The sequence below is a fragment of the Lepisosteus oculatus genome, chromosome 8, assembly GCF_040954835.1.
Source record: "Lepisosteus oculatus isolate fLepOcu1 chromosome 8, fLepOcu1.hap2, whole genome shotgun sequence".
Classification (NCBI taxonomy): domain Eukaryota; kingdom Metazoa; phylum Chordata; class Actinopteri; order Semionotiformes; family Lepisosteidae; genus Lepisosteus; species Lepisosteus oculatus.
This window is the reverse complement of record NC_090703.1, coordinates 28,499,149-28,511,821: the sequence shown is the minus strand read 5'-3', so window position 1 is coordinate 28,511,821 and position 12,673 is coordinate 28,499,149. Positions and strand designations below refer to the sequence as shown.

General features: G+C 37.7%; 1 protein-coding gene across 2 annotated transcripts in view; it reads left to right on the top strand.

Annotated features, from left to right (window-relative positions):
- Nucleotides 1-12,673, top strand: part of ercc6l (excision repair cross-complementation group 6-like) — a 41,139-nt gene that overhangs the window by 14,644 nt on the left and 13,822 nt on the right. The window contains exon 3 of one of the 2 annotated variants that reach the window (XM_069193422.1): nucleotides 5,882-6,048. In XM_069193422.1, the coding sequence (XP_069049523.1) occupies nucleotides 5,882-6,048 (167 nt within the window). Of the gene's footprint in view, nucleotides 1-5,881; nucleotides 11,382-12,673 lie in introns of those variants that run through there. The other variant, XM_015351115.2, reaches the window with a different exon arrangement.

The following is a 12,673-nucleotide window of genomic DNA, read 5'->3' as shown; positions in this document are numbered from 1 at the left end:
GAGGAAGGGTATACCAGTAAAGGATTCATGAAGGCTTCCACATTTCCACGCCATTGCACAAATCACCACCAGTTCACTACTAAATTAACTACTTTAAATTATCATGTTTAACTTAGTCCAGTTGGTTTCACACTCTCCGAAAGCTTGACTTGTCATTGCTCAAATGCAATGTAAATAATCCATTTACTTCAGAATTAATGTAAAACTCAATTTCAGACACTAGACTAGACTTCAACATATAACACTTTCCTTGGTATCTTATAACAAAGAATATCATCAGGCGCCTCTGCAATAACAGGATATTGCACAGGCCTCTGATGTGCAAAAAATAAAATACAACACTTATACCTATACTTACATTTACCATCTGTCAGGTTATTACCCCCCTCATAGTTCAGTCCAGTTTCCCAGATAAATGGGGCATCTCTGTCTGTCCTGAAGATTGCGATCCACAGTTCAGAAAAGAACAATAAATCCTTCAACTTGAGGTCATTGGGGTGATAACTTGGTGGTCCACTAGGTCAAGTCCATCTCGGAACCCAAAAGGCCAGGTTATTTTGTCAATCCAGTCCCTCCTGTTGGGAGTTGAACACACTTTTCCAGGCCTCAAGCAGATTAATTAGAGTTGCGTTTTACGACTGATAAGGTAATGGAAGCAAGGCCTTCACTCTTCGAGCGCTCAGATATTATAACAGCTGTAATGAGATTATTTAGAAAGCAGCTACTGGTCCTACTGTTGAAGATATAGAATGTTAATAACAGAGTTTTTTTTAATCAATTTTCCTCTCTACTTTCAACTTTTTCTCACAAGATGTCCAAACAAACACGGGTCGTTATTCATTAAGACTTCATGTTGATCTGGATAGAAATCCTTCCAAATGGACTAGACGCATGCTTTTCCCTTGTCTCCTATCTGAAGAAATTATGATTGGTTGCCATTTACCTTTCAGCTCTGATCAGCCAGGGCCTACTGCTTTGTGCTCCTTCCGTGAGGTCACAGGGCTCGTGGCATCAAATTCCAGCACTTAACGGGCCAGATTTTTATGACTCTGTCAACTCCTCAGAGTTCCTGTATCTTTTTGCTGAGATACTCTCCAGATTCACTTCTTACAAGGTGTTACACCCTGCTGCTTCCATTCTGTTTCCTCTCTGAGTGAAGCTCTCTGTTGGATGTCTTAAGTATTTAAATTTCCTATTTGGGAAGCACCTGTCACTTCAGATACCAAAAGGGCCATTACCTTAACTTATCCCTTTATGACCTTAATTATATAGACATTCGTCTGTTACTCCCAAACTTGTATATTCCAATACGATTCAATACATACTTTGGCTATTTCATCCAGAAGGAATCTATATGATGTAAAAAATTCCTTAATCTCTTTCTTGTTACAAAGTGGTGCCTTTATCTACCTTTTTTAATGATGACAAAGAGTGAGACCTAAAGGTGTTATATCAGAGCAGCTTTGTTCTCCCACTGGATTGCCATTAGGGTTCTGTGTTGTCCAACACCCTATACATTCTGCATTCAATCAACTGTCGAATCCCTATTGAGAACACATTGTTAAAATTGTGACTCTGTAATTGTCAGTCTTCTCCTAGTCATAGACGACTACAGCTTTCGGAAATCTAAGTCAAACATAAAGTGAGGAAGACCACATAGTCACAACTGCCAAGACCACCCTTTACACAGTGCTGCAAACACCCTTACTCATGCCTCCATCACACTTCAACTAGATTACTGTAATAAGTTTACAGTGGGTCTCTCTATTCACCTTCTAAATAAACCATATGGTTAAAACTCCACTTTGTGACTCCTAACACATTTAAGGCACTGTGACCACATCGCCCCAACTGTGGCATCTCTGCACTGGCTCTCCATTATTCAGCACATTGACTTAAAATTTTTAACTTTTGCCCTCTGCAGTCTTATACTCTGAACCCTGCAATGCTTTAGATTTTAATTACTAACTGAAATAAGCAGGGCCTAACTCTCTGCTAAGGCACATCTTTTAATAGTTTCTTTAGTATTTTCCAGGACGTGATTTTAGCCACCTTGTTCCACAGCTCTGAAGCTCACTCCCTGTCAATTTGAGAACAATAAACTCTTTTTGAGGTCTTACTTCTAAAGTGAAGACCAGGGGTCCTAATCTTAATTTTAATCTGTTCCTTTTTTACTGCTTTATCTATCTCAGCTTTGCAGGGGATCTGGAGCTCACCCCTGTCCAACACCCTGAATGAGACTCCAATCCACCACAAGGCACACACAGATACAGGGCTCTGTACACTCACACCCTTTTTTATTTAGATACCAGTTGACCCACCAGCATGTCTTTGAACTGTGGGAAGAATCCAGAGTGTAGGAACAGAACCCACACAAATACGGGGAGAAGATATAGACTCAATGCACACACCACCCCATTAATTGAACCCAAGGCTAAGCTGTATGAGGCACGAATGCTAATTACTGTGAGATTGTGCTCTCCTCATATATTTCAGCTTTTTCAACTAAATTTATATAGCTAATTTTATACAGATACTATCTGGCTCATTTATATATCTGAGTCATTTAGGTCTACCTGTACTCTGTTAATATTTGTATTTGTACATTTTAGATATGCTTATATTTTTCTGTTCACGTGAGTTGCGTGAGTCTCTAATTTCTAGCCAGTCCGGCTGGCTAAATACACTCACATAGTCATATTTTGAAAGACGCAGTCACACACTGAGCTCTTTCACCTACACACGCGTGCACACACACATACACAGGCCGGCACACAAATTAATGAAAACACACGTACACATCTAAAGTGTTTTTGCATTAAATTTGGAAATTGTTGGATCATGTGTCGTATTTCACGAACATTTTAGTTACAATTTTTTATTATAGTTTTAGCGTAAACGTATACATTTTACTTTTACATGTGTCTGTTTTAATGGCTGTGTAACTTTTAAAACACAGCATTACGTATTCCATTTAGTTTTTTTTTTCAACAAGCAATGTTTGTTACTTCCGATCGGGTTGATCAATTTTTTTATCATACTTTTGAGCACACGTTGCGTGCTATTGTGTGCTGTATTATTCTTCCTCGCCTAACCAGGGTTGCGCTGTGGAAGGCAGAAGGTTATTCTTCACATTTATACTCCAATTTTTATATCACATATGAAGATTACATATACTAATTTTAACTTCTGTCCTCTCCACACCTCACATTCTTCTCTGTCATTGCTACCTCTCGCAGCCCGTCACTACTTTTTTTTTTACCCGTTTTGTTAAGTTGCACAACCCCTTCTTTTAACTTTGCTTTTTTAAAGATGTTTGACTTCTTTCTTGACTTAGCAAAGCTAAACAACATTCTTATGTATTCCCTTTCCATATTCTCATAATTTAACAACACTACTATTGCCATTCTGTTCATACTTCAATCTTAGTACACAACTTATTTTTCCATGTTCCCTTTACCATCAATTCTTTAGTCCTTATAAGACTCCCCTAGTGGTCTAGAACTGACCCTGCTTTATCTGGACTAGATACCATCTTCAAATCTCTCAGTGCTGCCAGCGGAGCTGACGGCACACTTACAAGTACCCTTGTGAAGCAGTCAGTCAGTGAATACGAGTCTGGTGTTAGCATACAGAACCAACTCCTCGCTTAACTCTCAGCTCAGCAGTCACTGGTGATTAAACTGCTAGCACAACTGGTCTATAATCATATTATTAAAATAATATTAACTTTAGCTTCCTTAGGAGGTGCCCACCCGGACTCAGAGGGAATCTTGCTGGCACAATACCCTCGCTCAGCTCACCTTGTTCCATTTAGGGACTTTGCCTCGACCCAGGTGGAAAGCACCCTGGTTTAGAGACCCGCCCCAAGCTCAGAGGAACTACGTCTTGTCTTGGTTTCTAAACCAAGCTCAGAGGAATCGTGTCTCAGATTAGGGATTTTTACCCTGAATCTCACAGAGACGTGTCCTTACTCTTTTCCCTATAAACGATTCTTTATATTCTCCATTTCCGGTCCTTCCCTTATGGCAACCTAATTGGGTGGTAACATAAAAAAATATACTCACCCTGTGTGCCGTCTGGGAATTACCAGAGACCTGGAGAATCCTTGCCGACTATGCCATATTGTTGTGGGAAATCCTTCATCAAAGGAGCAGGACACACTCTTGTGTGGATTCAGTTGTTTTATTGAGCTCAATAATGACTTCAACGCGTGTTGGGTCTGCCCTGCAGGACAGACAAACCGCAAGGGTTTCCCAGCTCTTATATACAGTATGATCTCAGGAAGATGTTTTGTTTCACCGCTTCATGTGTATTCGTCTTGCCCTTTGATATGTAGCATGAGTTGACTGGTTGATCTTTTGCAGAAAAAGTGCGCATTTCCTACGTTGCTTTGTTTGTCGAGAATTCAACTTTATATTTAGGCTCAGATTTTTAACTATAAATCTTACACTAATTACTAGCAGTAAATACTGATGTTTTGCTCCCCCTTACCACAAAGATATATTTGTATTGTAGCTGGGATTCACTTTTTTTCATACGTGTCTCTCCCTACTGCGGTTCAGACATGGAACAGTTAAAGATTGCGACAAGTCAAGCACCAAGAGGGAAGGGGGGGGGGGCGTCTTCCTGCCTCCATAACTAAAAAGCTAAATAGGAGTGGCTTAAGCAACATACACAGTCCTGTAACTGACAGTTTGAGGTAGCCCATCGTGTGAATTTCGCTTTGTTGCTGATAAGTTTAGCTTTTGAAACACAGCCCCAAATTCATGTGACTTGATTTTTTTGCCCTGTTTCGTTGTTTAAACGCTAGGATCACAAGCACTGCCATGTTAACAGGGATGTGTAGTTTTTTATTCACTTTGAATTATAACTGTACGTACTGTCTTTATATTTGGCTAAGGCTTTAAAGAGAGGGCGTGCCAAAAAAATTTCGATGCCGTCATCTCCACTTTGAAGGCACCCCCCTCGTGGAAGAATTTGACCTCGAACATTTGCCCATCATACTTAAAAGTTTTTATTTTGCTCTTGTCTTCACAATTTCTTTTGTGCTACAGACTCTAGTCTTCATCTTGATTTATACCTTCTAACTCTAGCTCTGTTTAATATTAGTGTAATATTGAGCACCTGAATAAGTGGCAAAAACCTGTCCCAATACTTGTTCTCACTTGAAATAAGGAGGGTAGAACACAAGTTATATTATTTTAATGTACTTAAATATGTAGGCAAAATAATACCCCAAAACTGACAATTCTATCCTTTTGCCTCATTATTTTTTTTAAATCTGAAATACAAATTGTCGAAGAAAACTCATTCTTCACTCAGGTTGGGAGATTGTCAACAGAGATCTTTAATACAATCAGCTGAAGGGGAGCACATCCAGAGATAGGGTTTCCCCTAGCACTCAACACATGCTCACTGGACTGAAGTTATACTTTCCTTTTTATACATTAAAAGTAGGCAAGACTTTAACATATCAAAGGAACATAAAGGGAAAGGGGCAGTGTCAGAAGTCAAACAACCAGGACAGGAAGATCGATTTGGCATCCTGCAATTTGTTTCATTTCTCTCTGGTTGAATGAGTGTGAGGAATCACAGGCTTTAGTTTGCAGCTAAGACAGTGGTCTTAGGTGCGAACAGAAAACCTTTCCCGCGCATAGTCACTGTCCTAACCTTTTGACTCGGTCTTCCACAAAATCATTAATACATAGTAAAACATCATTTTGCTTCATTTTTTGAATACTTATCCTGATTTAAAATTAATATGGAAATAATGTTTTCATTAACATGTGTCCATACATTAAATGTAGATATCATGGAATTCTCATTAGTTGAGTAGAGCATGCACATAATTTTTCATTAACTCTTTTCCTTTGCTAAGGTATGTGAGAGAAGGCAAAGATGAAGCCAAAAATGGAAACATGACGAAATCTTTAGAACTTTTCACGTTGGCTTATGAAATTCACCCAAGTGAAAAATTGAAAACCAGAATCAAAAAGATAAAAGAAGCCATAGAAGAAATTGCACGTCAAGGATCGGAAAGTGAAGGTGAAGATGAGTTTGTTGATGTTAATAACAGTGGTCTAATGCTTTTCAAAGAGCTACATGATAAACTATATGATCATCAAAAAGAAGGAATTGCTTTTTTGTTTGGCTTGCATAACGATGGTAAAAAAGGTGGCATTTTAGCCGATGACATGGGATTGGGGAAAACAATCCAGATCATTGCTTTTCTTTCTGGAATGTATGATTCTGAATTGATCAAGCACACTCTTCTTATCATGCCAACAACCCTCATTGGGAACTGGGCCAAAGAATTTGCTAAATGGACACCAGGCATGAGAGTTAAAGAATTTCATGGTGCTAACAAAGCAGCACGAAATAAAAATTTACAGAAAGTTCAAAGAACTAGAGGTGTCATCCTTACCACATACCAAATGATCATCAGCAACTGGGAGCTTCTCTCTAGTTTCATCAATCTTGAGTTTAGATGGGATTATGTTATTTTAGATGAGGCTCACAAGATAAAATCTTCTTCAACCAAAACTGCAAAAAGTGTTCATGCCATACCTGCTAAACATCGGATCCTTCTCACTGGCACCCCTGTACAGAACAATCTGCGGGAAATGTGGGCACTGTTTGATTTTGCATGTCAAGGTTCTCTGCTTGGTACAGCAAAAACCTTTAAAATGGAGTATGAAAACCCCATAACTCGAGCACGAGAAAAAGATGCAACTCCAGGTGAAAAAGCTCTGGGTCTCAAGATTTCTGAAAATTTAATGACAATAATAAACCCCTACTTTTTAAGAAGAACAAAGCAGGATGTGCAAAACAAAAAGCATAATGTAACAAATGAACATGGAATAAATTCAGAAGACAAAGAGACCCAAGCCCTCATTGCCAGTGCTGCGATGCCATCTCTTACAAGAAAGAATGACCTGATTGTTTGGACGTACCTTAGCCAAGTTCAACAAGACATCTATAGCCAATTCATATCTTTAGATCACATCAAAGAACTACTGACAACAACACGCTCACCCTTGGCTGAGTTGACAGTTTTAAAGAAGTTATGTGACCACCCAAGGCTTTTGTCTTCCAGGGCTATCGCCCAGTTAGGCCTTGAGGAAGGAATGGACCAGAATCTGGAGCTAGATGACCAGACTGCGGGCGGAATTGACCATGTACCTGATAAAGTACTTGTATCGGAATCTGGGAAACTAAAATTCCTTGTAGGACTCCTGGAAAGACTCGTTGAAGAAGGCCATCGCACTCTTCTATTTTCCCAGTCAAGGAAAATGTTAGACATTATCCAGCGTATTTTAGTTAACAGAGGTTTCAAACTCATGAGAATTGATGGTACTATAACTCATCTAGCGGAACGAGAGAAACGCATTGCAATTTTTCAGACCAATAAGGAATATTCTGTATTTCTCCTTACCACCCAAGTGGGAGGCGTAGGAATTACTCTGACTGCTGCCAACAGAGTTGTGATTTTTGATCCCAGCTGGAATCCAGCAACGGATGCCCAAGCTGTGGACAGAGCCTACAGGATTGGGCAAAAGGAAAATGTTGTGATTTACAGGCTAGTGACCTGTGGGACAGTGGAGGAAAAGATCTATAGACGTCAAGTCTTTAAAGATTCCTTGATCAGACAAAGCACTGGAGACAAAAAGAACCCCTTCAGGTATTTCAGTCGACAAGAGTTGAAAGAACTTTTTAAACTTGAGGACACTAAAATTTCCACAACGCAACTTCAGCTTCAGTCACTCCACGCAAGACAAAGACGCACTGATCCTCAGCTTGATGAGCATATAGCATATTTGCATTCTTTGGAAATGTTTGGAATCTCAGATCATGACCTGATGTTTTCACATGATGCAGCATCAACTGATGATGAGACTGGGGACCACGTGGCTGATCAGTACATTGAAAGTAGAGTTCTGAAAGCTCAGGAGTTGATGAAAGCTGAATCTGAACTGAACCAACAAGTGATGGCAAACATGGATTACACAACTGAGCCAACATGGCTTCGAAACCTGGAGCCACCTAAAAGATTCGACGAGAAACAAAGTAAAACAGAGCAAAGCGTCTCAACGGTCAGTGAAAATGATGGTGCAGTTACAGAGGCATTGGTAGTACTCACTGAAGAGTCTAAACCTGATGAGGCAGTCCACAAGATTAGTGCTAAAATTACTGATCTTGTGCTAGATAATAGCCTTGAAGAAGCTCGAGAGCATAATATTGAATATGATGTGACAAAAGAGAATGAACTTGCAAATCATTCTAAAAATGAAATTCTTTTGGATCACTCTCTACTTGATGTTTCTTTTGAGGGCAAAAAGGATGTGTTGAGTACTGCATCTGAGTCTGAAGAAACTGCTGTTAAAACATCACCATCCCTAGATGAAAAATGCTTATCTGTTGATCTTAGTTTAGAAGAGGAAGCTTCTCTCTTCCTTCAAAATAAAAATTTAAATCAAATCAATCCTCAGAACATTGAGAGGTCTGCAGAATTTTGTCACATGCCATTAATCCATGACAATTCAATGAATGATGAACTGCTCCCTGTCACTTTACCCAACAGCGCAAGATTATCTAGTTTTCAGAAATTGGAATTTGAACATGAATACTATTACAATGACGCAGATTCAAAGCTAAGTTTGCAGTGTGATTTCAATCTCCAGCTGGAAGAGAGCACTGGTGATATTTTGGAGGAGAATAATTCTGCCAGCAAAAATGAAACTGCCTGGCAGCTTCACTCAGAAATCACCTCAAACACACACAGACCATCTGAGTCTGAGGATCTGCAAGTCAACCTTTCAAAGAACTTCTCAAACTTTACTTGCATCAGTGACGATAACCCAGTGTCAGATGATTCCTTTATTCATACAGGAAAGAAAAAGAAAAAAACACAAGTACTGTATGACAGTGAAGAAGAACAAAATTCAGACAATGTGATAGAAGCCAGAGAGAGGTCCTATTTTGAAAAACGTTGTTCTGTCAGTAGCCCTTTTGGTGAGCCCTTCAAGGAAATTGGTGCCTCCACTCCAAAGCCAACCAAATCTCAGAGTCCTTTTGCTTTGATTACTTCTCACAGAAAAAGCTTAGGTGGAAACGCGTCTGTGGCATCCAGAAGGTCTTTTGTGGAGGCTGTTGTGGAAAGCCTAGAGGAGGAGGAAGATGATGTGGTTGAAATGGAAAACTCCAAATATTTATGCAACTTAGGAGATGAGGAACAATCTGATTTTTCTGTATCTGAAGAGAAACTTTTTGGTGAAACATTAGGGACAGAAGATGAGGAGGGGGAGGAGGAGTCTGAAAAAGGAGAAGATGACAGTGTCCTGGAGGAATCTACTAGTGATGCTGAACTGAGATCCAGTGAAGAAATGGACTTGTGTGCTCATGAGAGTCTGATCCCTCCCCCCACTGAGTCTAATTCTGATGCACAGGACTTAGTTAACAAATCAAGTGACTATGAAAATCTAATTAAAATAGGAAAAGACCTTTATAAGGCAGAAAAATTTAAAGAAGCTTTACGTTTCTTTTTGCAAGCTCTTGATATTAAGAGTGGTGATCCTGAAGTTCAGTTGATAACTATACAGCTATATCGGAAGCTCAGTGAATGCTAATGTTATAGTTAACTGCAGCATGCATATTTAAAATCATATATCGCATGTAAGTAGCCCTCGTACTGTATTTTTCTCTGATTATAATTAATCTAATTTGGCAAAGATGTTAAATGGCATTTTATGTAGTCCTATATCTGTTTCTAATTGAAAAGTGTCAAAAGATCCAGCAGGGCTCTAGGCCTTATGCTGATGTTGCCAATTTCTGATGTAAACCATATTTTTGTGCCATACTAAATGGATACCCTATTTATATTTACAATGTGTAATAATTTGCATCACAATACAAATGGCTATTTACTTAGATTTTGAAGTTGGACAATTGTTTTTTCCACCTAATTTTTCATGGTTCCATTCATTTTATAGGACTTTTACATTTGCAATTGAATGCAAACCTACTTGTATTTTGGAACTAAAGGCCATTAAGGTATGTTTGTGCAACTAGATTTTTTAGGTAAGTCACACTAGACGCGTCCTTTGCCAATACTTATTTTTTTCAACACAGAATAGCAAAGTGATACAAAGTTAACTATTATCAATACATGCAGTTGGTGATACTACTAGTGTTGCCTATGTACTTATTTTAAATACATTATTTTAAACATTAAAATCAGTGCAAGTCTTAGGTTGTAGTGTAATAAGTATCAGCTTATTAAGTTACACACTAGGTTCTTACAATCCTAGAAACTAATTTTGGATGGCTTGTAGAAATTAATTATTATTATTTTGATTCACTGGAAAAATGTTTTCACTGTAAGCTATGTCAAGCAAATACCATTAATTGTAGAAAAGATAAATGAGAAAATTAGTTCTGGTGAATGCCATGTCTAGTTTAGTAGTTCTTCCCCATTTTTCAGGTCCCTAATTTATAAAAACATCAGTTGGAAAAAAATACTGATCTACTCATCTGTGTCAAAGTAAAAACTTGATTGGTTGTTCATTTCAGAACTTAAGGCTTATCACATATTTAAATACCCTTTGTCAAACACCAGTGACATATCTGTTGAAATACAGAATGAGTGCCAATCTTGAGATGTGTGTGCCGCGTGTTTAATAAATTGGAAGCTTTTGTGCATATTATGTGTCCGTTTTTTGTAACGCTATCAGTACTTTTGTACAGATAAAGCTGTTCATTTGGGAAATCTTTTGAAGCTGAACAACAGACTGTTAATAGTTAAGTTTATTTTACTGATGTAGGTAGCACATGCATTAAGGTTTTTGAAACCCAACAAGTGGTAAGGATTGAGGGTTAATGCAACTCAACTTAAATTTATACACACATTCAAATGTCGTTTACAGAAAAAATAACTTACTTAGCTAAGACATTTAAGATTGTTTAAATGGCATTCTGAGCTTTACCACCAAAAGCAGATACACGTATTACACTTGTACATACCTTTTGTCATACTTATATATATCATCCTTGTGTGTTATGTTTTTAGTATTAAATTAACACACCTTAAAGGCAGCCTTTGTTGTTTTTTTTTTCCAAAATTACATGAGTTTATGGTTGTCTTGTGTAACACCTTGCAGAATTTTGTGATGTTTTTCAAACCCATCTCCAGACACCCCAAGAACATTAACAAGTAAGAAGTCATAAAAGTAGTCTTATTGATTTGTTGTCCTTTTTAATCCTCACCCATGCAAACTTGTACTTTCTGTTATGTTATTCATGTTACTTGTTATTCATTCTGTTCAGATGCTAGCGAGTACATCATTTGTATGAATAATAAAAGTGCATGTTTTCCACAACAACATTCTTTGATCTGTTTTTTATGTGTTGTAAGATGTCAATTAAGGATTAAAAGGCACTGACAAACCCTATCCTCAATTTTGGAAGTTGTATGAAAACAGAATTCTGACACAAGTAATATGTGCAATTTATTTTAATATCTTTGACCATGCTTTAATCTCAAGGATCTCATAAAATCTTGTTACATTATGCGCACAGATAAAAAAAAAACAACAACAAGTTGCTTAAATACCAACCCTGATGACAATTTTAGCAGGGCACTGTATTTGAATATATTAGTTATTCCAGTTATATGTGCAAACCCTTCATTACCATAGGAGGTGGAATCTTTTATCCAGTAGTGTAAGCTGTGTATTCTTCTTGAAAAATTAACTTCCATAGCATTGTTAATGGTTTAGCTATGCAAAATAATCCTTTATTAAAATAATTGAATCAAGTGGCAGATAAGTATATCAGTCTTTTACAGATTCATCGGTCAAACAGATTGATGTTTTCATATTTGAACAGACCAAAAAGTGTCATACGCAGAGGTGTAATACCAAGATGTTTATTATGGTATGTGCGTTCCAGTTGTGCAACCCTTATTATTCTCTCCTGTAATAGAAATTCTTCTACATTATATGTATTATTGCAGACTACAATTCATGGGTTTGTCACGTAATTGTAGCATTATTATAGATTTGTTACAGCACTTAATTTATATGCTTATAAAACTTATTTTTAATTGTATTGTGGATCAAGATCTGTTCCCTGTGTTCAAAAGCAGGGACATGTACAGCTTTTGCATCACTTTAATCAATAATGGCATGAGGGAAAAGAAAGTAGCTTCACAATTTTGTTTCCTGCTAATTTAAAAGTTTACTACAGCATCATTATTTTGAGAGCCAATCTGTGCTGTGTCAGAGTAGCCTTTCATATGACTTGTGCCTTTGCTCCAGTAGTACAATCATTTTGTTTGTGGAACTTATAACAGTACGAGGAAGAGCACTACTACATTTGATATATTACATTTATAATTCATTTATTTAGTTTGAGCCTCATGTGGAGCTTGAGGTTTGTGAACGTTAATTGTGGAGTTTAGGGAAATGTAACTGGTAGGCGGACGGAAAATAACCCTTTTAAATTGAAAAGATTATAACTTGACCTCAAATGTTTAAAATCCACAATGACATTGACAGAGTTAATCCAGTCCATTTCTTCAGAATGAGAAGTGAAATACAAATGGGTGTAAGTGGAAACAATGGATAAGTGCGTTTAAAGCTAAGAACATGAGGCACTTGTAGAAGTATGAAAC